The sequence below is a fragment of the Tenebrio molitor genome, chromosome 6, assembly GCF_963966145.1.
Source record: "Tenebrio molitor chromosome 6, icTenMoli1.1, whole genome shotgun sequence".
NCBI classification, from domain to species: domain Eukaryota; kingdom Metazoa; phylum Arthropoda; class Insecta; order Coleoptera; family Tenebrionidae; genus Tenebrio; species Tenebrio molitor.
The window spans coordinates 13,731,769-13,757,887 of record NC_091051.1 but is presented as its reverse complement, the minus strand read 5'-3'; the positions used below and the strand labels follow the sequence as shown (position 1 = coordinate 13,757,887).

General features: G+C 32.6%; 6 protein-coding genes and 1 pseudogene across 8 annotated transcripts; 5 read left to right on the top strand and 2 right to left on the bottom strand.

Annotated features, from left to right (window-relative positions):
• The first annotated feature begins 552 nt into the window (after nt 1-552).
• On the top strand, nt 553-2,049 carry LOC138133057 (venom acid phosphatase Acph-1-like; annotated as a pseudogene).
• A 2,365-nt stretch (nt 2,050-4,414) lies between these two features.
• LOC138133548 (venom acid phosphatase Acph-1-like) lies at nt 4,415-10,578 on the top strand. 3 transcript variants are annotated; one of them, XM_069051500.1, is made up of 8 exons: nt 4,415-4,488; nt 8,857-8,974; nt 9,024-9,131; nt 9,440-9,679; nt 9,732-9,914; nt 9,965-10,088; nt 10,139-10,347; nt 10,401-10,578. In XM_069051500.1, exons 2-8 carry the CDS (start codon nt 8,861-8,863, stop codon nt 10,539-10,541), a joined length of 1,119 nt encoding a protein of 372 aa, XP_068907601.1. In that variant the 5' UTR covers nt 4,415-4,488; nt 8,857-8,860; the 3' UTR covers nt 10,542-10,578. The 3 variants fall into 3 exon arrangements, with proteins under 3 accessions (XP_068907601.1, XP_068907598.1, XP_068907599.1); XM_069051497.1 differs by lacking the exon at nt 4,415-4,488 and adding an exon at nt 5,495-5,732; XM_069051498.1 differs by lacking the exon at nt 4,415-4,488 and adding an exon at nt 6,720-6,924.
• Nucleotides 10,579-11,328: 750 nt separating this feature from the next.
• Nucleotides 11,329-12,937, top strand: LOC138134001 (venom acid phosphatase Acph-1-like). The gene is made up of 7 exons (XM_069052050.1): nt 11,329-11,610; nt 11,664-11,771; nt 11,821-12,060; nt 12,110-12,292; nt 12,344-12,467; nt 12,515-12,723; nt 12,772-12,937. The coding sequence occupies exons 1-7, from the start codon at nt 11,500-11,502 to the stop codon at nt 12,904-12,906; spliced, it is 1,110 nt and encodes a 369-aa protein (XP_068908151.1). The 5' UTR covers nt 11,329-11,499; the 3' UTR covers nt 12,907-12,937.
• A 2,984-nt stretch (nt 12,938-15,921) lies between these two features.
• LOC138133717 (venom acid phosphatase Acph-1-like) lies at nt 15,922-17,624 on the top strand. Its single transcript, XM_069051658.1, has 7 exons — nt 15,922-16,134; nt 16,329-16,436; nt 16,485-16,724; nt 16,775-16,957; nt 17,007-17,130; nt 17,177-17,385; nt 17,440-17,624. The coding sequence occupies exons 1-7, from the start codon at nt 15,922-15,924 to the stop codon at nt 17,572-17,574; spliced, it is 1,212 nt and encodes a 403-aa protein (XP_068907759.1). The 3' UTR covers nt 17,575-17,624.
• Nucleotides 17,625-22,836: 5,212 nt separating this feature from the next.
• On the top strand, nt 22,837-23,899 carry LOC138132813 (lysophospholipase-like protein 1). The gene is made up of 3 exons (XM_069050470.1): nt 22,837-23,163; nt 23,214-23,335; nt 23,389-23,899. The coding sequence occupies exons 1-3, from the start codon at nt 23,082-23,084 to the stop codon at nt 23,860-23,862; spliced, it is 678 nt and encodes a 225-aa protein (XP_068906571.1). The 5' UTR covers nt 22,837-23,081; the 3' UTR covers nt 23,863-23,899.
• Nucleotides 23,892-24,586, bottom strand: Pomp (proteasome maturation protein). The gene is made up of 3 exons (XM_069050471.1): nt 24,458-24,586; nt 24,248-24,406; nt 23,892-24,199 (listed from the first exon to the last, which is right to left on the bottom strand). The coding sequence occupies exons 1-3, from the start codon at nt 24,458-24,460 to the stop codon at nt 23,936-23,938; spliced, it is 426 nt and encodes a 141-aa protein (XP_068906572.1). The 5' UTR covers nt 24,461-24,586; the 3' UTR covers nt 23,892-23,935.
• A 69-nt stretch (nt 24,587-24,655) lies between these two features.
• Nucleotides 24,656-25,971, bottom strand: LOC138132812 (myb-like protein F). The gene is made up of 2 exons (XM_069050469.1): nt 25,514-25,971; nt 24,656-25,460 (listed from the first exon to the last, which is right to left on the bottom strand). The coding sequence occupies exons 1-2, from the start codon at nt 25,523-25,525 to the stop codon at nt 24,711-24,713; spliced, it is 762 nt and encodes a 253-aa protein (XP_068906570.1). The 5' UTR covers nt 25,526-25,971; the 3' UTR covers nt 24,656-24,710.
• Between the last annotated feature and the right edge of the window lie 148 nt (nt 25,972-26,119).

The window sequence follows — 26,119 nt, the reverse complement described above, 5'->3', positions numbered from 1 at the left end:
TTGAATACATATTCATTTGTTTTTATTGCTCTAGCTAAGCCAACTTGAATTTTAAAATGAGTTTATTAAACTCAAAGTTAAATATTTCAACACATTGCCTTCTAATCTAGCTTACCACCTTTTTACACAGACCTAGTAAAAATCTTTCACGAACCTCTGGTCAAAATTTTTGATGTTTTTAAAATTTCTACAAGTACGTTATGCACTGAATGGTCATTTTCTGTGGAGACATCAAGTTATGGATGGATACGTAAAATGAAAGACAATGGAATTATTTGTAATCTTCATTCGCTTTTGGCAATTTGAGATTACTTATTCTTGTCGGATGCATTATTTTAAAGTGCATATTTTTTGCTGAAGTAAAATAACTCAAAATTATTTGTTTCTCACGAAAATCTGTAGATCTGTTATCAGCTTTTCATTCGAAAGTCTGAATTAAATGTGTCGAATAAGATTGAAGCAAGTGCTTAAAGGTTATGTAATTCGTGATGTATTTAAGTCAATATTGTGTAATTCTATTTAATAAAACATTCATTATTGTTTTGATAAATAATGCATTTTATTATGGGTTCTATTACGAAGTTCCTAAATTTATTAGTAACAATTTTGAGAAGATTTAAAAAAATGAAAACTGCTTCATCAAACACGGATACTTCAACACTACAACTAGTGCGTATTGTGAGATATGAAATTTAATATAATCCTCCTGTTGGTAATTTTTGTTCTTCAGTTATTCCGACACGGTGACAGAACACCAGTTTTAAGATCGGTATATCCAAAAGATCCCCATAAAAATCAGACCTACTACCCTTACGGCTACGGAGAATTCACTAATGCATTTTTATTTTTTAACAAATTAAGTTCAGAAAGGCAAAGGAAGAGCGTTTAAACCCGGGCAAATTCTTCGTGTAAGATACGACAAATCCTTGGGCAAAATTTACACTCCTGGCTAAGAAGCCTTAAGTTCCGATACCAACAGGCCAAAAACGTCGTTGCAGTTAGTTTTAGCTGGGTTGTTTCCCCGAACAAATTTGGGAAATAGGTTGCAACAGGCGACCAATCCTTTTCAATGTGGTAGGTAACAGCGAATGCAGATATGGTAAATAACTTCACCGTTGTGAAAATTGTTTTCAACAATCATTATTGTTCTAGATATTTAGGGGTGTCGAATGTCTAAATTTTAAAAAATTCCTTTCCAATTCTCCTAAAATGATGCAAGAGCAAAGAGTATGCAGAAATTTTCGAATACATTTCAGAAAATACTGAATTACAAGTTAAGATACTTTTTTTTTCTGTACATGTGTCTAAGTGGCGAGGAAGACTGCGGTTTGACATTACCAGAATGGACAAAAGATGTCTATCCACAACCAACCAAAGATTAAGAGTTATGGTTTGTTAACAGCAACAAGTGAACTGCGTAAATTAACTTCTGGTACATTTCCAGTGTTTCAGTAAAACCCTTTATTAAGTGTATTTAAAATTGTTTGTTCAGGAGGTTTATTAAAGAGGACTGTTGACACCTCAAAAAGAAAAATGAGCGGTGAGTTGGTCCCTCAAAACAAGAAGCTTTTTCTTTATTCGGGACAAGCAATAAACATTGCATATTTTGGGCGTCTTCGAGTCACACATTTCACCACATGGTTTTTATTTCGTTCGAACTTCACAAAATCGGTGATGTTGCAGGATTCAAGGTAGGTACGTCAACGTACAGAGTCACAGTCAAAATACTACTTTTGTTTTTAGATTTATTATCAAGATTACACTTCACCTGAGCCAAAATTGTTGAAGTTGTCTTCTTGTGAAGAACTTTGTCCTTTGGATCAGTTTATTCTTTTATTAGAGGAGTACATTCCTGAAAACGATTTATGTAGAGCAATTAAAAATGTTTGTTCTTAATTTAATGCAAAGTATAATATGTCTCTTGTTACAAATTTATTGGCTATTTTGACCTGAGCATTCACATCGGTTGTATGGTCAGAACAAGCAGCTCCACTGTCTTGACTGGGAATTGGAGAAAACATCAAACAACTTAGCAAATCGTAAACTAAATACAAGGATATAACGATCAAAATTTTGTTTTCTGGTGATATTCTTGAAATTGGTTCACAGAATTCAGTTACATCTCTGAAGATTTGTGAGAAATTTGGCATCGTCTTTTAAAGCTTCCCATGAAATATGTTAGTTCTTTCTAGTAGAGCGGTGGTCTCTCATTTTAAATTTTTGATTTGGCACCCTTGTTGCACAACATTTTTTGACGTTTCTGTTGTCATTCGTAGTCTTAACAACTAAACTTAAACCAAAATGTAGAATTTCAGCGGTGTTCTACCATTTCTACCAAAATTAAGTTAAAAAAAATAGTCCTTAATGCACGTAACAATTTAAATTATACGATAAATTAAATATAAATAAACCTACACATTCAATATTTAAATTTAAATTTAAATTTTTAAATTACAAAAGTGAAAAAAACTATAATCTGTTTCAAAATCAAAAATCCACCGAGGATTCTACCTCGAAAATACAACCGACAACATCGCCAACTTTTGTTTTTAGTGTGTCTACAAGTGTCAGAAAAAAGTGGGGTTATGAAAGAAAACTGTTGGACAGTCGTTTTGGTCGTAGTTCATCGTGTTTTTTATTCTCATTTTATTATTTCACTCAAAAAGTATGATATGGTAGCTAAAACCTTTTTGTACATAATAATTATTTTGTGTTAGGTAAATAAACTCAACAGTTCAATGTCAAATTTTGGCGGGAGGTTGAGCCAACCCAAAAAAAGTAAACCTCTTCTAGGGATTTCTTTTTTCTGCCAACATAATTCAACAGGTGGTGGATTTTTGATTTTGAAACAGATTATATCTAAAGAACTCATACAGTGTGATTTTGAAAGTTGTGCAGATATTTTAACCTGAGGTAGTACGTGTTAAAAGAAGACAAAATAACCCAACTTGCGTTATGCAAATGTTAATGGTTTACAAGAGAATCAAAAGAGTCAGTTTGTTTGGGAACCGCTGAAAAATTTCAAATTTTGCTGGCAGTTTTGACGGACGACTAACTTAAAAAAGTCAAGTTTTTATGTCATTCGAGGTTATGTTTGATTTTTATCGTTTAAGTTTTTTTTGTGCCTCATGACTTTGTAAAATTAATTCAGAGTATGAAAAGACTTCTTTTCTCTCTGCTTGAGGTATTTAATTCCCTGATCTCTTGATCCTGAAGTAAAACTGACAATGGACCTTTACAAATAAGGACGCTCTTTGTCGCACAGTGACGTCACTGCGCAAAGGAATTCTGTATCCTGTGAGACAACAAAGATGTTGACATTTGAGTAAACCAATACAAAACAATGGAAATAAGGTGTAGCGGTCAACTGTTCACTCACAATGCGCAGATCTACTGCGCATATTTTCCATCTCTCATAAATGTAAAAGTCCATTACGTACCTATTAATTGTGTTTATTTTAAATGTCAAATCTATTTCAATTGTGTTCCAGTTGAACGACTCTTTTTTCTACGGTGTGAAATTTCGAATCTTATGGGTTTTCCCAAAATAAATCTCTACTTTCGCGAAAGAAACATTCGGTGAACTACGGTGTCTGTTACATATAACGAAAAATTGATTAATAATTTTTAATTAAATTAATTTATTACTAGCTACAAAACTGATAAAGTGAAATAGTAATTCTGCCATTACGTAAATGAAAATAATTACTGTAGCTTAGGCAATTACGGTAATAATGTTTTACATTTGATTGTTTAAACGCGTCATTTGTACATATATATCATTTTCAACTGATATTCCACGCATTATATTAAAATTTAAAATGTAAATTAAATTTAAATTAGGAGGCGGTCGAAAAACTTAGAGAATTTTAAAGGTTATTAACCAGTCGAATTCAAGTATGTATTTATAAACGTTTAAAAAAAATAGCCCCTTCCAAGCACGAGAAAACAAAGAAACATTTTTTTTTCCAACTTTATGACAATAATTTAATGTAACAATTGATAATACGAGTAATAGATACTAATTTTTCAAGAACTGATTCACAAATTTGATCTTCACTCTTGAATCTGAAGTCGTAAACAAGTTCTATCGCAGCGTCCGATAAGGTTAATACAACTTTATCAATAAGAGCTCCGATCATCAATTACTCATTAGTTGAGTCTATTAAAATTAAATTAGATTAAACAAATTCGTTTTTTCTCTTTATCAGTTCTGTATCTAATTATGTAATTCGATAATGATAAAATTAAGAATTTCATGATTTCCAATTTAAAGAAATTGTGTTGAATATCTGCGTGTACCTGCTGCGATTAATCAGGTATGCAATATTCAGCAAAACTATTAGTATGAGTTTACACTGGCATTCTCACTTCGATTGAAGTTGGGTGATCAATCTTAAGCTGAGGCAGTCTGTGTTATGGCTTGGCTTGGTTTAAGTTGTTGCTGAACGCCCACGACACCCGAGAACGGCACATCTTCACAGAAATGTATGTAAAAAAGCTGTGGGTGTATCTGGAAACAGATTGTACTTAATAATTGTACATAATAATTGATAACAGATCAAAGCTTCATTTTAGAACAAAGCGTCGCTTAAATTATTACACTCGTAACATTGTTATCATAGCTCGCTTTCGCGGAACTACAAAAATACTGCTAGTGCTTTCCATAAAATGTTTATTCAGGTTTGTTTGACGCAAAATAGTTTATTTGAAAAGTGTCCTTCACAATTATTTTTGTTTAAAAAAATGAATCCTGCAACTCTTGCAGTTCATCTGACATATTATTAGTTACAAATAACAAATCATTGAAAACATTCATAAGTCAGTGAGGATTTTTAAATTATACGTCCTAACGTATCCTGAATATTTGTCAAATTCTGTATTTCCCACTTCCCTTATCAGTTTTGGGTAAAGACGTGTTCAAGAATTTTTGCATATCAGTATTGAGTGCAATAATTTAAATGTAAATCCGCTAGATAACAGTCAATATATGCAGTGGCGTATCAGCAGGGGTTCTGTGGAAGCCGGGGACTCAGAGCGCCCTAACTTTTCGGAAAACGAAAGCCAAATCAAGTTAGTGATTCTCTTAATCCAACAAGGAGTTGAAGAAATCAGAAACTTCTTGGATTTTGTAGAAAAAAAGAAGACATTTTTTACAGTACTAAAAGATGGGCATTATTAAATGAACACTGTAAAGGAAAAAAATCCTTTGAACGATTAAATTCACAGGATGGGGTTCAAGGACTCTGTATTAACTTGAAGAAATTTAATTTTGCTTGAAGTAGTTAGGTACTAATTTTGCTAAATATTCTTTCGTTACTTAAGATTTTTTCCTACGGCTATAGATAACGTTGTTTTGCTTTATTTTTGTTAAGCCATTACCTTTTTTGATGTGAATATTCCTTTCGTAGATAAGTTAATGTAGGTAATTAAGTGAAGAACATTGGCAAGTGTGTTTTTGTTACGATCTATGAAACACATTTAAATTTAGTACCAAAATAAGGAAAACAATTCTACACGTGTTCCTAGAAATTGGAAAAAAGCAAAATATTTCGAACCCAGACCCGTGAAGGCCTTGTTACGCTACTGAAGATACGAAATAACATGTAAAATATTAAAATAACTGATATGGCACATGAATTTTTGTATTCAAGAGTCTATTTAAAGTTGAGAATCCTGGAATTGTTTCAGTTTGAACCATAGTTAAGTGGTGGCAACAGAAAAATTTTTTGGTAAGTTCCAGTTGTCAAGTGATTTTTCATTTTATATATCCTTGCGAAGTAAAAAATATCCAAAAAATTTTAATTGGTTGTTACGTTGTGAGAACAACAATAATAAACATGTTGGAACAACGCAGTCCAAATAATTGTTTTCTATAAATTATCTTCATCCTATGGATTTTTTCATTCTTGTATTCAGACAAAAAGACATCCCAAAGAAATTAAATCTTTAAGAAGATTAACTTTCCACCTTAATTTTTGCATTTCCAAAAAGAATCGTTTCACAATTAAAATACATATCTAAATTTATTTTCAACTTAAAAAATAGACCGATGGGTAAAATTTCAAACAAGGAAGCCTAACGTTTTCTATTATTGAATTAATTAATTAATCGATTTCATTAATGTCATCGGAAACCGATTTATCGCGGAATCAGGCGATTCAAAATCAAAGAAATTCCTTTTCGAGGGGTTTCCCTTGCCATTCAACGTGGAAACGCTGCAAGCATTCGGGGCACTTTTCCAGATTCCGCAATATTATCGGAATTTTTTGTATTATAAAACAAAAATGTTATGTAATTATGTTATTAATTAATTAATATTCTGTATTAATAAAAATATTATCTTTGTCATACGCGGTGCATCTCGCATTTCGCAAAGGTCCCTTACTTTTCATACTGTCCTAACTTACCCCAAATTAATTTTGGCTGATGATATATGAAAAATTTACTGGTGGATTGTATAGCACAGAACAATCTTAATATCATTTCCAATTCGTGTGTAAATGATGAAATATTTCTAAATGTTAGGAGGGGAGATTTTTATATTATCTACCTAGCTATGAAGGAAAAGGTTGGGAGAAAAGTAATGTTTTTTCCAACATATGATCCATTAACCGTTACATATTTATTCCAACGTTTTTCCAATAAGGCTATGCCTTAAAAAAACCTTTAATAAATCCTGCAAAAATGTCTCTACGGCTTCTTTCAGGTAATCATCCGAAGAAAAACGGCTTCCCCGCAAGTGCTTTTTTAATTTAGGAAAGCGTTAATAGTCAGGCGGTGCCAAATCTGGACTGTAGGGTGGATGTTCCATTTCTGGAAAGCCGCACTCGTCGATTGACGAGACTTGGCAAGATTTGCGAACTCTGCAATTTTCACGAAGCAGCATCATCTTTTGATCACAGTTGTGGAGCTTTTTTTGCTGTATGGCAGTTTTCAACATTCTGATTGTTTCCTTATAGACTTCTCCTGTTATTGTAGAGCCTTTTTTCATGTATTCAATTAGTAAAATTCCTTCCATCATTTTTCCTGATAAATTCTGCATCCTTGCCCTTTTTGGCGGTGGAGATCTCTTGTGGACCCATTTCATGGAGTCTGGTTTTCTCGATGGATCCCAGTGATACACCCAAGGTTTCTTTGCAAATGTTTTGCCGACACAGTTTTTATTCGGGATTAAGCAATTTCAGAATCCAACCTACTGAGACCTTCTGCATTCCTAAATCTTCATTCAAATTTTTTAATACTGTAGCTTCCGATATCCCTACTTTATCGGCAATCATTGAAACTTTCATTCTTCGATCTGCTAAGACCAAAACCTCGACTGTCTTGATGTTTTCATTGGTTCTTGCTTCCGCATCTTGGGTCGTCTTCATTCCTACAATCTCATCGAAATTGTTTGCACCAAAGTTTTAACGTAAAATACGACGACGCATCTTCCCCATACAAATTAATCATCCTCTGGTGAATATTCTTAGGTCCATTTCCTTCCCTGGTTAAGAATTTGACTAGGTACAGTCGATTGCAAAAAATACGAGTACATAAAATTTTCTATAGTTTAATTCATCCTTCTTGTTGTCCATTTTGATGTTGCCGACACCAGCAGACGCGACCTTGGGTGGAATCCTTCAACTTTAACGGTTTTAAATTTTGAATTATTTTCTTTTCATTGAAAAAGTTGCAAAGTAGAAAAAATACTGTATGACATCTCGTTTATAAGGCATTTTATCGCACTTACTCGTTTAGGGCACTCCTCGCTACGCTCGTCGTGCTCTAAACCCGTGCGTGCGATAAAATGCTTCTTATAAGACTCGTATCATAATATACTATTATGAGGGAAAAACATGTTAATTGCGCATTCTTGATAGCACCTCAAAAATAATCGAATACGAGTATACTTTAACTCATTATGATATGATATACGATAATTATAATTGCATTAGTGCATAAATATTCGCGCTGTCAAGTGTTAACCATTTTTGAACAACTATCAGAAGGTGAGAAAGAGAGTGCATGAAATAAGCGACTTGACAACTTTCTTTGAAAATGTAAGTGCGCGATTATCGATTATAGTCTCTTTGGATTTGTCAAACGTCGGTAACGGAATCATCTCATTGGCTTTTATAACATAGTGTTGAATAATTACGTACAATACGTATATTAAGATATTCCAAGCTAATTATTATCAAACGTTTTATGAGCATAACATTTTTACTATTGGGCGATTCAAAATGATTGTCGATAAGTATGGCAGCTATGTACGAAAATGTATGTGGTAACTGTGTGGGTAGGATAGAGTTGACATTTCTTTGACAGTTCATAGTCGCGCAATTTTGAAAATTGTCAAATCAATGTGCAATGGTATCAAAAAAATCAAATGCACGCTTATGTAATGTCATACAAATGTCAACTCTACCCCGCCCACGCAGTTGCCACATACATTTTCGCACATAGTTGCCATACTTATCCACAATCATTTTGAATCACCCAATAATTTCGACAATGTAGAAACTAAAATCATTAAAAAAAATAGCTAACAAATTCTTACACGTAATTGTAATATTATACAGGGTGAGCAACAATAACTATTACAGTTGGCAATCAAAAATTTTACATAAAATTTTCAAGACTGTGAATTGTACCTATTTCGGTTTGTTTTATTGACACTATTGACAGCTGGTATACATTTCATATTTAAACGTCTTGGTTTTTGTAATCTTTTATTAATAAAATGGTTTTTTCGTTGGAACATGACATAAAAGTTACCAAAAATCACCAGAATTTATTGCCAACTCAATCAGTACTTGTTGCTCACACGGTACAATATCTATATAAATGTTGTTTTCTGTAATTTACAAGCAAAATGAAGTTCAATTTCTCAATCCTATTCATTCTTTGGAGTTTGAAATCGCTTTTACACGGACCAGAAGTCCAAAGTGCACCCGCTGAAGAGAGCAGTTTGTTACTAGTGCATGTCGTAAGTGATCATTTTTCAGGGCAACAATCACTAGATATTTTGTCTTAAGCTTTTCAGGCATGGCAACAGGACACCAAACGGACCCGACGAACTTTACCCAAAGGATCCCTATCGGAACGAAACTTATTTTCCTGTCGGACTGGGGCAACTTACCAATGTAAGTTGTTCAAAGTGTTCCAAAATGATTGTGGTATCGTAGTAGGTTTTGAGAATTTGAGTGTTTTGAATTTTGACAGATACTAAAAAAATGATACCAACTATCAAGACCCGTCAAGATGACAGGTATAAGAAAAGAGGTTAGGTTGGGTAAACTCGAGGTATCATTTCACTGTGTAGTGCGGGACCTTATCGTCGAAAGGTGGCAAACAATTTTTTCCGATCCAAACACCCTACGATACTACAATCATTTTGGAACACTTTGTAGATAAAAAAAATATGTATCTTGTGTAACTGGGATTGATATAGGCGGGAAAAAGAAGAGAATATTCTATTGGTAAAGCACTGCGGAACAGATACAATAATTTCTTAGGCCCTTACTATTATCCAACAATAGTAGAACCTCAAAGCACCGACTACAATAGAACCAAAATGTCACTATTACTGGTTCTAGCTGGTCTGTTTCCTCCTAGAGCTAGTCAAATGTGGAATCGAAAGCTCAACTGGCAACCAATTCCATATAATTATCTACCAGCGTCGAGAGATCCGGTAATTGGGATTTAAGTGAACTAATTAATAACTAATTTGCGATTGTTGTTAGATTTTGTTAGGTGTTACTTGCCCGTACTATCTACAACTTTACAATCAATATGTTCAGTCCGACAAAATGCAAACAAAATTCAGTAAATACGAGAACATTTTTCAATATTTATCTAGACACACCGGTCTTAATATTACTACATTTTCTCAAGTGTACAACTTATATTTTGGACTAACAACTGAGGTATGCATCTTGTTCACACAAAAATGTTGCGTTCAGTGAACACATTTTAGGAAGAATGGGGTTTTAAATTGCCTGATTGGACCGACAAGGTGTGGCCACAAAAGATCAGTGATTTAACTATTAAAGAATATTTCGTTGCAACGGCTACAACAGATATGAACAGAATGGCATCAGGTTAATTATTCATCTTTCCATTTTTACAATTGTGTTACTAAAGTTTTCAGGATACTTTCTACAGAAACTTATTAATGACAGCAACAATAAAATCAGTAGAAAAAGTCCAGGCAGAAAATTGTACTTGTACTCAGCGCATGAAAGTAATATTGCCGAACTCTTGATTTTACTTGGCGTTTTTGATCCTCCTCACATTCCGAATTATGGATCTTACATAACATTCGAAATCCACAAAGTTAATCGCAAATATGGAATAAAGGTACAGACATTTCTACCAGATGTGAATAATTACAATATTACAATAAATTTCAGATTTTTTATGAAAATTATACTGCCAATAAACCACAACTGTTGAAACTACCAGCGTGCGAAACTTTTTGTCCCCTCAATAAATTTATATCGTTAATAGAAGAATATTTTCCACCCAGTGCTGATTTTTGTTACCAGAAATAAAAATGTCACGATAATAAAAAAAAGTTTAGAACAAAAATGAGTTGTTATTTAGTAAATCACTAACAAAATCAACGACCGATGTAGCTATAATATAAAGTTAAAAAAATATTGAAATACATTTTTGGACGTCATGTTGAAAAAATGTATATTCAAACAATTTTGAACATGTTTGATTGCTGTTATCGGTGATCGTGATGGTAATTTTACGGATCCGATTGTTATTGCGAAGGCTTTAAAAATAGTTAAATAAAAACAAGAGCAACATTTTACATTCGTAAGAATCAATAATTTACCAGCTTTATTGCCAAACGCGACGCCACTGGTAAGCAGATTTTTCGGGGAGATGTCAAATGTCAAATGTCAATGTGGTCTTGTTAACCTAGAAAACAACCTCTAGAATAAGCGGTAACATGGATTTTACCATTGGAGACAAAGCATTAATTATTAATAATTAACTAATTAATAATGGATTTTTCGAGAGGTAGGCAACCAATAAAACGACTTTGCACAGCAAGTATAAATCAGTGTATGATCAAGCTACGACGAATGTTTCGATAGAACCACAGATGAGGTACCACTCTTGATTTGTTTTCTTGTTGATCACTTTGCACTTGTTTCAATTAACATCAGAACATGATGAAATATCGAAATCTCCAAAATTCTCACAGTCCCAAAAATGCAACAAATATTACACATCCGTCCCTAAACTTTTCAGGCATCGCACCAGAATCATTAGTAATTATACGAAACAAACAAATTTTTCAGATATTTCATTTAAAATTGTACATTGTTAGTTTAAGAAAAAAAATGTTTGCCTTCAAATTCAAGTACATACGTATCACATTAATGACAGCACATAATACAAATAATTGTGCAGCTATCTACAAACGGTCTACTTCGTGTGGCATATATTATAAATTGAAACATACAATACCATTTTGTCGTAGTAACAAACAACATGAACCTGAATCTTATAAGTTTGATGTTTCTTTGGATTCTGTATTCGATTGTTAATAAAATCCAAAGTGTGCCGTCTGAAGACACGACGACCTTGGTGCTGGTACATGTAGTAAGTTCCAATTCAAATGTTTTAGAAGAAAATGGTAGATATCTGTTATAAAGCTTTTCAGGCATGGTAACAGAACCCCCTCTCCACCAAATAAACCTTATCCGAAGGATCCCTACTTAAACGAGACGTATTTCCCATTTGGAAGAGGGCAACTCACTAACGTAAATACAAATATACATATTTCGTACAGTTAATAATTGAAATGTCTAGGCTGGGAAACAAAGGGAATATTCTTTGGGGAAAGCACTACGCAAGAGATACAACAAATTTTTAGGTCCATATTACTACCCAGAAATTGTAGAATCTAAAAGCACCGATTTCGATCGAACTAAAATGTCTTTAGAATTGGTGTTGGCTGGATTATTCCCTCCCAACAAAAAGCAAGTTTGGAATCGACAACTTAACTGGCAACCAATTCCCTACAATTACTTAAATTCATCAAACATTATGGTGAGTATTGCTACCAAATAGCACCAGTCAACTTATAAATAGGACGTAGATTTTATCCTCAAGAAACTGTCCAAACTACCTAAAACAATACAATTTACGCATACAGTCCGATGAAGTGCAAGCGGAATTTAGTAAATACAAAGAAACTTTCCATTACATTTCTGAAAATACTGGTCTTAATATAACTAAATTTCTAGACGTGCTTTCTTTGTACTTCGGTTTAGCATGTGAGGTATTTACTTAAGACGTAAAACTATATTATGCACATATCAAAGTAATTTAGGAAGAGTGGGGTTTCAAATTACCAGAATGGACGCACAAAGTTTGGCCGCAAACCATTAAAGAAATGGCTCTTAAAGAATACTTACTTCAAACCAGCACAACAAATCTTCGTCGAATCACGTCCGGTAAATTTTTATTTTTCTAGAATTTTGATATTTTAAACAATTTTCAGGATATTTTATACAAAAAATTATTAACGATACCATTGTAAAAATGAATGGAGGCAGCCCAGGCAAAAAAATGTATTTGTATTCAGGTCATGAACTTAATATTGCCCATTTATTAAGATTACTTGAAAATTTTGATCCTCCCCAAGTACCAAAATATGGAGCTTACGTGACATTGGAAATTCATAAAATTAATGAAACATATGGAATTAAGGTAATAAAAACACTAAAAAATACTAATAATAAAACTGTTTCGTTCCAGATCTACCACGAGAATTACTCCGCGGACAAACCGCAGTTATTGAAATTACCAGACTGTGACACTTTTTGTCCATTTGATAAATTCATGGCGTTGATGGAAAAATATATACCGAGTGCCGATTTTTGTTATCAGTAGGATTCCAAGACGTGAGAAATAAAAAATTTAACAGAATTTGTGTTTTTTTACTAAATCTGAAGCAACAAACTGTGAGCCGATCGAGTAAATTTTGAAAGGAAATTTTTAGAAGAGTACAAGAATGTCAAAAAATACGAGTGATGTTTTATATTTTCTGCAATATAACAGTCAGAAGCTTTTGCACCTTATCATGAACCTTACTTTAAACGTATCGTATTCGTAATGTTAATCTTGCAAAGATATTACAAATAAGAATACGATACTTAAGTTGATTTATAAAAGACGATTATGTAAATTTTCGTATCGAAATAAACACAGCTCACGTTGTTTCGGCATAATGGGAGGCCAGGTTTTATTTATTTTTTAACGTTGAACACACTGTCCGTCACTAAAGTGCCCGACATGCGGACCTATCAAAATGAACATAACATGTTGCTGAATTTTCCGCGATGTCCGAGTATTTTTCTATTGCAATCTAGTAAAACTGACAACAATGCACTAGGCATTGACGCTATTTATAACCTCAAACTTAGAAAAACATAACCTAACTCAACAGAGAACTTTACTATTAAATTAAATACAAAATTTCCATGGCCTCCTATTTTAATTTATTGGCTGATTCAAAATGATTGTGGATAAGTAGGTATGGCATCTATATAGGAAAATTATGTGGCAACTATGCGGGTAGAATAGAGTTGACATTTTTTTGACAGTTCATAGCCGCGTTATTTTGAAAATTATCAAGTCAATGTGCAATGGTATAAAAAAAATCAAATGCACGCTTATGAAATGTCATACAAATGTCAACTGTACCTTGCCCACACAGTTGCCACATAGATTTTCGTACATAGTTGCCATACTTATCCACAATCATTTTGCATCACCCAATATATTCCAAAATGTATATCAAAATTCATATGTATATGTTTCAAAAAATTGGTGCGATTCTGTTTTAAAATTTAACAATATTGCTATATAACAATGTTGCAGTTGCTATGGTATGAAGCTGTTGATTGGTTGGATCTATGCAAAATCAGTATTGTTCAATAACAATCTTGCTAAATTTTGAAACAGAATCGCACGAAATGTATGATCAGCAGATGTCGAAAGTAAAAGGTTTGAAGACGTATGACTTGACTTGAATAATCGAGCCGTAAATGATTTCCATAGTTGTGAAGAACGAAATTCAAAAATGGTGTTGGTTTGAGAACGATTTCTAAATGAATCGTTACCAGCATTACAGATTATGCATCTTGAATTATCATATTATGTTCGAGCGATCCATTAAATTTGTTATTAAAGTCGGCGCTGGAACTGAAGCCTGAAGTCTTTTTGAATCGATACACTTATTTTTATTTGTGTATAAATTAATGTTACAAAATGTTATCAGTGGAGTTAAACGAAGGGCCCGTTTGTGCTTAGAACAAAATGGTGAACACTTTCAGCATCTGTTGTAACATTGTTGTAAAGTCCATTCACGTTGGATTTTCTCTGCCAAATTGTTGTCACGTTGCAAGCCTGCGTCTCCTTTCCTAGTAAATTTTACATTATCGTGTTTTATTCGTGATAGAGCGATTGAGAGCGATTTGACGTCTTTAATTTTGAATGTTAGTTTGACGTGTGAAATAAAGTTACAGATTTTTTAATAAAATTCTATTCCTGGGTGATTTTACCATGGCGAAAAGAAAAAAGGTTAATTTTAAAATTGCGTTAACCTTCCACAACTGACGTAATGTGACCAAACCTGCAAGCTAATACGAACTCAAGAAAAAATAGCTTCAGTTCGAAAATTAATTAGTCAGAATCCTTTAATATTTAATGTATTGTATGTATTAACATGATTATAATCTATTTACGACCTTTATTGAGCTGTTTTAACAATACAACGTTATTTTAAAGGTAATGTGTACATCGAAAAAACTTAAATTAGAAAAAAATCATTAAAAATCAAAATACACCTTTCTTTTGTGGTATGCAATTGTAACAATACATTCTTGAAACGTCACAACCACAATCAAAACGTATAAGTGTCTCTGAATAACTGAAATTTTATTGCCAAATTTGTTCCATCATTTAGATGCATTCCTTACTTCCATCGCTTCCAATGAAAGAAACTTCACACAATTTTCTATTGGGTTCATTTTCTATAACTTATTCTGGTTCCTCATCAGTCATCACTGTAGTCATTAAGGGTTTTTTTCACTTAATCAACAGCGCAAGCAGAAAAATACAACACCAGTAGGTAGGAGTTAGGTACCTATTGTATGTTCCTAATCCTATCATACCGATTAAGAACTGACACTATTTTTAGTGCAAATGATAACAAAATGGATGTATTATTACCTACTGTTATCCTCTAAAAACAATATTTGAAAAATGACTGTTTCTTTGCTGACAGCGAATAACATAACCTCTACAGTCTACGAATGACTTGGTTACTTTATCAGCCCGTATTGGTGACATACACAGCTAAAGCATTTTTGAAGTAAAAATCACACCGCCATAATATTGAATTATTTGACCTTGACTAGGAAAATCCAACGTGAATGGACTTTAACTTTTCTCTTAATTCCTTGAATCTTAATTCGTCATTTTCTGTTTTACAATTGTTATTAAATGTGACGTTTGTCGCGATAGTTCAAAACTAGACATGCGTTGGCACTTCCAGCGCCAACTTTAGTAACAAATTTAATGGATCGCACAATATGATAAACGGGAGACGAATTACGTTCTTTAATGTAAATATACTCGTACATATACCTATTTTTATTTATTTTGTGCCAAAAAACAGATGTCACTTTGAATAAATAATAAGTACAATAAAACTAACGAAAAACGTCTAATACAATTTGATATTTAATAAATACTAATGAACAATCAGATTAAGAAGATTTGTTAAAAACAAATAAATTAATGAACAAAATATTCCTTGAGACTTATCAGATAAAAATCAGAATGGGCCATAAAGATTTTTTTATTCTCTTTATAGGTCTTCTCAAGGATTAGACTTATTTTATGATTATTACTGTGAGATTGTTGCATTATCTAATAGAAACTCCAAGACCTATTTTCCTCTATCTCCTCTTGTATGTTCTACATCGGACTATGAAGTTTCAGTCTGTTCAACTATTTTTTTGGTCTTTATATTTACTCGTTGTAGAACAATTTGGTTGGAGAAACGCACAAGATGATTCTGGTCAAACTGACACTTTAGTACTTGTACATGTGGTAAGTTAAACTACACATTCACGTTGATAAAAATTGCAAGAGATGAAAACAGTTGACAGAATTTTTTTAATAAAATGTGTTGTTAAAATCTTGACGGTTTTTACAAAAAAAAAGTGTAACTAGTCAACAATTTCAAGTTGTTGCAATTTACAGTTAAATTGAACGTACTAGAATCATAACTATTACCACTTTAGCTTTTCAGACATGGAAACAGGACAGTTAACGGTCCAGAAGAGCTATACCCCTACGACCCGTACGTAAACGAAACGTACTTTCCTTTTGGTTTGGGCCAATTAACAAATGTATTACAGATCATTTAAGAAATTCTTTATTTTTCCTGAGAATTTTAGGCTGGCAAAATGAAAGAATATTCCATTGGTAAAGCTTTGCGTAGAAGATACAATACATTTCTAGGACCGTATTATTATCCACAAATAGTGGACAGTTTGAGTACCGATTACAACAGAACTAAGATGTCCTTAGAACTAGTTCTGGCTGGTCTGTTTCCTCCACACCGGGACGAAATATGGAACCAAGAATTACTCTGGCAACCTATTCCTTATAACTATTTTCCAGCATCACAAGACAAGGTAAAACGAACTGAAACAATTTTATAAAGGTACTAAAGGTGTTTACCTAGATTTTGCTCGGTGTTACGTGTCCACATTACTTGGAATTGTATGACAAACAAATTGAATCTGAAAAAGTTCAAGCCGAACTGGCCACATACAAAGAAACTTTTCAATACATTTCAAGATACACAGGCCTCAATGTTACTAAATATCTAGACGTGTACAATCTATTTTTCGGCCTAGCTACAGAAGTATGTCTTTCGCGTATGATCAGGACAACATCTTAACGTTTTAATTTAGGAGGAATGGGGTTTCCAATTGCCGGAATGGACAAGAGGATATTGGCCTGAAGCTATTGTTAACTTGACCATACAAGAATATTTTGTTTCAACCGCCACTACAGAGTTGAATCAAATGGCTTCTGGTAATTAACACAACTTTATTGTCTGTTGACTCACCACAACTTTTAGGATACTTTTTGCAAAAGGTCATCTCCGATACAAATTCCAAAATCAATGGGACCAATCCTGGCCGCAAAATATATTTGTATTCAGCTCACGAGAATAATATCGCGGAATTGCTCATACTTCTGGGGATTTTTGAACCTTTGCATATACCTGATTACGGATCTTATGTGATATTTGAGATTCATAACATTAACAACGAATATGTGGTTACGGTCGTCATCTTGTTTTGTATTTTTGCAAGAACTACATTTTTATTTTGGTTTTAGATCTTTTACGAAAATTACACTGCGGATGAACCTCAGTTGCTTAAGTTACCAGCGTGTGAAATATTTTGCGAAATGAGCAAATTCATCTCTTTAATGGAAGAATACATGCCATCTGAAGATTTATGTTACAAATAAAACATAGGACAGAGTAGTTTAGAAATAAATATTTATATGTGAAAGTTCAACGTTGTCCCCTTTTTATAATTACTATTTTTTTAAATGTGGTGTACGTTTAATTTAGCTGAGAGGTTGAAAGCTAATTAAAAGGCGTTTTAAGTTGAAAGTGTCGGTATGATAGCATTAAAACTGCAACGTACACGTGCGCTTATAGATAATACTTTATCAGTCTCATTGGTAACTGCAAACAATGTTACAGAAAGAGTCAAATCTGGATTTACCTGAACTTTTGATAACTCTGCACTCGTTGGGCCCACCCAACTACGCGTCTTACGTGGTTTTTGAAGCTCATAAAACCGACTCCGGTCACGAAATAATAGCTATTTATGTAATAAGTACTATGGCGGACAATAAATTTAGGCCGGCCTGTCATTGAGTTGACATTAAAATGTGAAGCTGGCATTATGTTCAACTAACCCCATTTTCGATTTTTGTCATTCTTGTCATCGTGACAGCGATAATCAAAATTAAAATTGAGAAAAGAAGCGAGCACCAGAGAGAACTTGAGAGAAGTGCTACTACAAATCAGTTATGCTAGTGCGTCCTGATCTGTAAGTTACGAAAAAGGCGAAGGAAACGCCAAACAGCTTGAAAACCTTCAGTTTGACAAACTGACACATCAGTCATAATGACAATAAATGGTCGCTTGCATTGACTTTTTTGAAATGTCAGAAATTTAGGCCGGCTTATCAATGGCTTGACATCAAAATGTGAAGATGGCATTATGTTCAACTAACCCCATTTTCAATTTTTGTCATTCTTGTCATCGTGACAGCGATAATCAAAATTAAAATTGACAAAAGAAGCGTGCACCAGAGGGAAGTGCTACTACAAATCAGTTATGGCTAGTGCGTCATGATCTGTAAGTTCCGAAAAGGGTGAAGGAAACGCCAAACAGCTTGAAAACCTTCAGTTTGACAAACTGAGACATCAGTCATAATGACAATAAATGGTCGCTTGCATTGACTTTTTTGAAATGTCAAAAATTTGCCGGCCTAAATTTATTGTCCGCCATAGTAACTACATAATATAAGTCTTTGCGGACGAGCCCTATAGTTTATGGCAAAGTGAGTGTAACATAAATGTAAAGCAAGCTTTAGGATGGTTAACCTTATTTTTTACGTTTCACTCGCGTTTTAAAATGGCCCACGCGTGCCAAAAAAGGCCCAATTTAGACACAAACGAGTTGAATACAACGTTTCTTTGTTCGACGAGCCCCTTAAGGCTCCAAATCGCTTAAAACCTTTAAAATTAGCTTGACGTTTCGTTTTGACAAGTTGTGACATTTATCAAAATCCGTTCACATAGGAGAAAATTCTCAAATTCTGACAGTGTCGAACAAAAAAAGAATAATTGAACTCTCGAATTATTTAAAAAAAAAACTTACAAAAAGCAATCAAGGCAAAAGGCACTCAACCAAAAACTTTTACGACAAATAACCTCCAATTAGAATAAATCTAAAGCAGTCTATTTTCTTGGCAGTTTATTGTTTGTATTTAGGTATTTATAACAAAGATGTAAAGTGTTCTTTGTGAGTAGGTAGGTACTGAAGTTGAATCATTTTCATTTATCTAATTTCCATCCAATTAAAGTCCTAATAAATACAGAATTATTAATATAGGTACCATCAAAATTTTAAAGAACAAATTGAAGATGAATTTAATAGAACTCTGAACGAATTTGAACATATAGAACCATTTAATAGACCACTATTACCTAAACAACAAAGCTCCAAAAAATTCTTTGCAATGATTGAAATTTTAAATCAATTCATTTTACCTAAATTTGTAAATAACACGACAAGTTTTAGAAAATTACACAGTATCATATATAGTGGAGCTTTAACAATTATCAGATTAAATGGTTCAAAAGAAATTGACCAGACAAATAATATAAAAGCTAAAGAATTACCAAAATGGGAACGAAGACTAAATAAACGCATTAACAATATCAGACGAGATTTAGGTAGAATAACTCAATATTTAAAGGGTATAAATTCTAATCATCTAAATAACTGTATTAAATCGATTTTAAATAAAAACAGAATACATTGTTTAAAATATAACGAATATAATGAAACATTAATAGAAATTAAAGACACTTTATTACAAAAATTGAATATTTATTCTAAACGATTAAAAAGATATAAAAATAATAAACAACGGAAATTTTAAAATAAACTATTTAGAAATAATGAGAAGTTGTTTTACAAAAATTTAGCAGATAATAAAACTCAAAATAATAATGGTCTACCAAATATAAATGAAATTAAAGAATTCTGGTCAAACATATGGTCAAATGAAGTTCAATTTAATAACCAGGCAGAATGGATTCCTAATTTAGAAAATGAGATACCAGATAGTAATAATCCACATCATATTCAAATTAGCCTTGAAATTTTAGTTAAAAATATTAATAGTTCACATAATTGGAAATCCCCTGGAGGTGACCAAATTCATAACTTTTGGTTAAAAAAATTTACTTGTATTCATAAATGCTTACTTGATCACTTTAACGGATTTATTAGAGAACCTAACACATTTCCAGAGTTTTTGGCCCATGGTATAACATATCTGAAACCAAAAGATTCCGATACTAAAAATCCATCAAAATATAGGCCAATCACATGTCTGCCTACAATTTATAAAATTATGACATCTTGCATTAAAGTAATACTTTACGACCATTGTCAAAAATTAAATATACTTAATGAAGAACAAAAAGGTTGTGTTAAGGAGTGTTTTGGTTGTAAAGAACAACTCATAATAGATACGGTAATAATGGAACAAGCTAGAAAAAATAATAGAAATATTTGTACCGCATTCATAGACTACAAAAAAGCCTATGATTCAGTACCACATTCATGGTTAATTAAAATTCTTAAAATTTATAAAATTAATTTGGATTTGATTAACTTTTTATCACATGTTATGACATTTTGGAAAACTACTTTAAATTTATCAATAAACAATACTAAATTAAAATCCGAGCCTATTCAAATTAAACGGGGAATTTATCAAGGAGATTCTTTAAGTCCTTTATGGTTTTGTCTAGCCATCAATCCTTTGACAAATCTATTAAATAGCACTGGATATGGTTTCAATATTAGAGTTAATAATACCTCACTATCCAAATTAAATCACCTTCTTTATATGGATGACATAAAACTTTATGCATCTAAAAAGAATCACATTTTATCTTTACTAACAATAACTGAAAATTTCTCAAATGATATTGGCATGAGTTTTGGTATTGATAAGTGTAAAACGCAATCAATATGTCGTGGTCATTACGAAAATTTAGAATATATAACTAAAGAAGGAGAAATCATTAAAAATTTAAATAAAGGAGAATTTTATAAATATTTAGGTATTAATCAATCAAATCATATTCAACATTCAATTATAAAAGAAAATTTAGAAAAACAATTTTATTTAAGAATTAAATCTATTTTAAAATCAAAATTAAACGGTAATAATTTAATTAAAGCAGTTAATACATATGCTGTTCCATTGTTGACCTATTCTTTTGGTGTTATAAAATGGTCCAAAACTAATTTACAGAATATAAATATTCAAACTAGAGTTCTCTTTACAAAATTTTGTAAACATCACCCCAAATCTGCTGTTGAAAGATTTAATTTACCACGCGAAAATGGTGGTAGGGGTTTTTCAAATCTAGAAATTCTACAACACAATCAAATTGCTTCACTAAAAAATTATTTTCTCAATAGAGCTCGTGATAACACTTTTTTTAATGCTTTGGTTTCAGCGGATAAAGGTTACACACCTTTAAATTTAAGTGATAATGTAATTTCAGATATTGTTGAGCCAAATATACCTGACACTATAGCAAATATAAAACAAAAGTCTTTACATGGGAGATATTTTAAAGAGCTAGAACAGCCAGAAATTAATATTCAAGCTTCTCATGCATGGCTTAAAAAATCAAATATTCATCCTGAGACTGAGGGTTTTATATTTGCAATACAAGATCGTGTTATAAATACAAGAAATTATAAAAAACACATATGCGGTTTACAATCGATCATCGATAAATGTAGGATTTGCGGAACTGAAGGGGAAACCATTGAACACATCATTTCTTCTTGCACCGTTTTGGCTCAAAGCGAATATAAAAAACGTCATGATATATTCGCAAAAATTATACACATGAATTTAGCAGTTAAATTCAATTTATTAAAGGATACACAACCACATTACATTTATAAACCAGAAAGTTGTTTAGAAAATGACAATTACAAATTATATTTTGATCGCACAGTTTTAACTGATATTCACATTCAGCATAACAGACCAGACATTATTATTTTAAATAAACAACAAAAGCAAGCATATCTTTTAGATATAGCTGTTCCAAATTCACACAATATAACACAGACATATAATACAAAAATTAATAAATATTTAGAACTATCCGTTGCTATGAGAAATCTTTGGTGTTTAGAAAAAATTTCGATTTTACCATTTATAATTTCAGCAACAGGAATAGTACCGCAATCTCTTCTTAAAAATTTAAAAATTTTGGACTTAGAGAACACATTGGTGGTTGAAATTCAAAAAGGTATATTATTATACTCATGTCACATCGTGAGGAAATTCCTTAACATTGACACAGAACATAAAACACAAAAAAGTCAAAATGCGGAGGCGAGACGCCGGTAATTATGTTGATAAGCACTGCACTATTACTTGATAGTATTATCCGTAATAGTGTATGTACTCCGGCAAAATTGCCGTGCCGCCGGGTGGAGGTGGGATACGAAATAGGTACCTTGATTAGCGATACTGAGCAAAAAAAGTGATAAAATAACAGTGGTCTTCCACTTAATAAACTTGAATAACATAAAATTTAACCCAAAACGTGTCCTTATATTGATTTTAAGGTATTGTATGGCAAAACTTGTCCCACTGTCAATATTGAAATCTAAAGAATTCAATATAAACAAAAGCTCATATACAACCAGTAATACATCATTCAATATTTCACAATTCTGCTATTCACCGGTTCCATGTTGATGTTTTACCGACGATGCCAAGCGATATTAATTAAATGCCATTTAATCAATGATATAAATCTAATAGTTAAGGGTATCTATTTATCTATAAATATCATGCTTATAGATATTTATTTATCTTGGGATAATATTAACATCGAAGGGTCGCGTTGAAAATTCTTTTTCTTAATTTTTGTACAGTTTTGGCCTACAGTTTGCACAAAATCAACAACTGCTTATCTTTAATTGGACCACCACGTCAATATACATTGCGTAACACATTGTTATAAAAGAAAAAGACGGCTTTATTACACCGCTATTACTGCTAGTGCTACTACAAGTTCAGTCTCCGCTGATTTCAGCAAAAAAATAAACAACCAAAAGTCGGTCCGTAATAACTAGATATTTAACACAAAAAATAATCAAAAACAGTTAATTTTTAATAAAGATGTCCAAGTTGCTGCCTATACACATTATTAAACAAACGCACCCAATAAATGCAGCTTCTGTCATATTTCTGCATGGCTCAGGTAGATTACAATTTTGTGCAGGTTATGTCAGCCTAAACATGATTTTTTAGGCGATACCGGAAGAGGTGTTTTAGACTGGGTAAAATTTCTTATAGACGATTTTTCCTTACCCCATGTTAAATTCATATTTCCAACAGCCCCCTTGAGGCCCTACACACCATTGGATGGAGGAGTACTACACAAAAATTTTTAATTAAACACTAAATGACCAAATGATTGTTTTAGTTGAGTTATGTTTGGTTTAACCGTTATGACATAACACCAGAAGTTCCTGAACATGTTGAGACTCTGGAAGAAATAAAAAATGACATAAAAACATTAATTTCAAAAGAAGTTGACTCAGGGATTCCCTTGAACAAAATTATAGTTGGTGGTTTTTCTATGGGAGGAGCTTTAGCATTGCATACAGGGTATCGTTTTGTTCCTGGTTTGGGTGGAGTTTTTGCATTGTCTTCATTTTTAAATCACGAATCAGCAGTGTATAAGGACATACAAGCAACTGAAACACCACTTTTTATGTGTCATGGTGATAAAGATGAATTAGTACCATTATCGTGGGGTCAAGATACTTTCACCAAACTCATCAGTTTAGGAGTTAAAGGTGAATTTGTTCCTTTAAAAAATACTTTACATGAGTTGAAAAAAAATGAATTGGAAAAGTTGTTACAATGGATATTAAACACTATTCCACCTAGTTGAACCTTATGTATGTTGGTTGAATAAAGCAATTTTCATTGTTTTATTAATTTTAATTTAAAAAAAATATACAAAATTACAGTAATCCTAGAGATCTCTCTACCACTGCATGAGGGAGTCCCACAACCTCAGCTAGTTCTGGTGTGTTAAAAACATCAATAGCATCCATTTCAATATCACGGCCAGTCAGTGATTCATGCATCACATTTGATGAAGGCAAAAAAGGCAAATGACCAACTTTCTTTGCAGCTTTTAATTCCATTGTGATGCGAAGGGGAGCATGTAATCCTTGCGTGTTGCGAAGAATTGTCATATTCATCTTATTTACATTTTTCCTGTACTAAACAAGAGGTCATTTAAAAAATTCATTCAGCTACAACATCCTTACACTGGATTCAGACAACATCAGCGGATGAGGTACGTCCAAACTTGTTTTAACGGACGATAAACCATTGGTCATCGCCTCTGGTACCCCAAAGTTGCCTTCATTAAAGGCAAATTCTTCAGGCTGGCACGGTTTGGATTTAATCGAAGGTAATGCGAAACTCTAAAACATCAGTTTTAACTCTTACCTGCCTTCATATTTATTTTATCTTACCATGGTGCTACACTTCAGTAAGAAAATAAATTCAAAACTTTGTGTTAATGAATCGGCATGAATTGTCAAAATTCAAATGTCAAAGTGGTTAAGGAAAGCTAGCAATAGGTAGCGCCACTACAACTGTCACAAACTTTTAAATGATACCGCCATAGCAGATTAGCGTTATAATTAAATTAATTTAAAAAATCTCACTACTAATATTTATCAGTACAATTTATTAATACTTCAATACAATGTAAAAAATAAAAATTTAGTAAATGTATCTTATATCTTCTGCAGGAATGTGATGATGGTGGTGATGATCTTCATCGTCAGTCTTCAATAAATGTTGAAAAAATACGTTTTGTTGTTTATTGTCTTTCAAATAACCACCTACTTCTTCTTCGTTTTTAATTTTCGGTATTGTGACCAGAACTCCCGTGATATAATCTTTTTTAAGGTGGTCACGTTTTTCATCAACATTCTTGTCATAATTTTCATATTCAGAGTCTTTTTCGTCAGACCCAGTCCCTTTCTTGTTGTTATTTTGATGCTTTCTTTTTTCCCCTTGTGAATAACTTGACTTTCGGTCGTAATACTCATCGCTGTCTTCGTATTTATTTCTGTTACGATCTTCCGAAAATTTGCTATGATGATGGTCGAAGAGGTGATCGTGATGGTCGCAGTCTAGGTGAGGATGTGAATGATGATGTAATCTCTTATCGTTATGATATACGCGTTTGTGGTGATGTTGATCATATCTGTTGGTAACGCTTCCTTTGGAATTTTTATTTGTATTCTTGTGCTTCTCACCGCTGTCGTATCTGTCGTAATTGTCGTGGACGTATTCATCACGATAAGAGTTTGGTTCATTTTCTCGATGCCGATAACGAACAGGACGTGGCTTTTGGGTAGTTTCGAGTTCAGTCGCGCCCGGAAACAATCGCATAAGTCTTCTTATATCTCTAGTTTGTAAGAAAAATGCATCTGCTAACGCGACCATCAAGAATAGATATATCGTCTAAAAATATATAAATAATTTCATGTCTATCTTTATTTTTCTCTTGAACTTACCGTTCTTTGCATTTTGTTTTGTTATGATTTTGTTCAATTTGCAAACACAACTGATGGTCTTTTCGTCGAATCAGGTACATTTTATACTATTTTGGAAACATATAATCATAAATTGATCCAAATAGTTACATAATTTATGCTCCAACAGTTTATACTTTCCAATTTCCATATTTTGATACCGAAGTTTAGGAAATTACATGTTTTAAAATTGTAGACTTCCGTCTTATTATTATAGTTTCTTTACACTATCTGTACGTGATAACCTCTTTGAACATCATACGATAAATTTAGTTTTTTAATCATAGTCTGCATTCTAATTAAAATTTAAATTTCTCTTAAGAATACGGACCTGCGTCCTTCGAACCAAGTCAGCGACGTCACTTTAGCCACGTTTCATCGTATATTAAAAATGGACATAAAAATAAAATCATTAGCGACGATTAGACAAAGATTTATTAACACTGTAGAAGAATATTTCAAATTTAATAATAATTTTAAATTTAAACACAAATCCCTTGCAAATGGATTTGGCAGACGTAGTTATCTTAGACACATCCCAGAAATTGTCAGCTGTCATTGGTGCGTTCATGACATTTGACGTTTGTC

Bases quoted from the DNA above. Each gene is read 5' to 3' on its own strand.
- LOC138133548 (XM_069051500.1), top strand. From the start codon at position 8,861: ATGAAGTTCAATTTCTCAATCCTATTCATTCTTTGGAGTTTGAAATCG. The intron at 8,975-9,023 runs GTAAGTGATCAT...TTTTGTCTTAAG, and splicing joins GTTTGTTACTAGTGCATGTC to CTTTTCAGGCATGGCAACAG. The intron at 9,680-9,731 runs GTAATTGGGATT...GATTGTTGTTAG, and splicing joins TACCAGCGTCGAGAGATCCG to ATTTTGTTAGGTGTTACTTG.
- LOC138134001 (XM_069052050.1), top strand. From the start codon at position 11,500: ATGAACCTGAATCTTATAAGTTTGATGTTTCTTTGGATTCTGTATTCG. The intron at 12,293-12,343 runs GTATTTACTTAA...AAAGTAATTTAG, and splicing joins ACTTCGGTTTAGCATGTGAG to GAAGAGTGGGGTTTCAAATT. The intron at 12,724-12,771 runs GTAATAAAAACA...GTTTCGTTCCAG, and splicing joins ATGAAACATATGGAATTAAG to ATCTACCACGAGAATTACTC.
- LOC138133717 (XM_069051658.1), top strand. From the start codon at position 15,922: ATGATTATTACTGTGAGATTGTTGCATTATCTAATAGAAACTCCAAGA. The intron at 17,131-17,176 runs GTAATTAACACA...CACAACTTTTAG, and splicing joins GTTGAATCAAATGGCTTCTG to GATACTTTTTGCAAAAGGTC. The intron at 17,386-17,439 runs GTCGTCATCTTG...TTTTGGTTTTAG, and splicing joins ACAACGAATATGTGGTTACG to ATCTTTTACGAAAATTACAC.
- LOC138132813 (XM_069050470.1), top strand. From the start codon at position 23,082: ATGTCCAAGTTGCTGCCTATACACATTATTAAACAAACGCACCCAATA. The intron at 23,164-23,213 runs GTAGATTACAAT...ATGATTTTTTAG, and splicing joins CATATTTCTGCATGGCTCAG to GCGATACCGGAAGAGGTGTT. The intron at 23,336-23,388 runs GTACTACACAAA...TGATTGTTTTAG, and splicing joins ACACACCATTGGATGGAGGA to TTGAGTTATGTTTGGTTTAA.
- Pomp (XM_069050471.1), bottom strand. The intron at 24,200-24,247 runs GTAAGGATGTTG...CCTCTTGTTTAG, and splicing joins TGATGTTGTCTGAATCCAGT to TACAGGAAAAATGTAAATAA.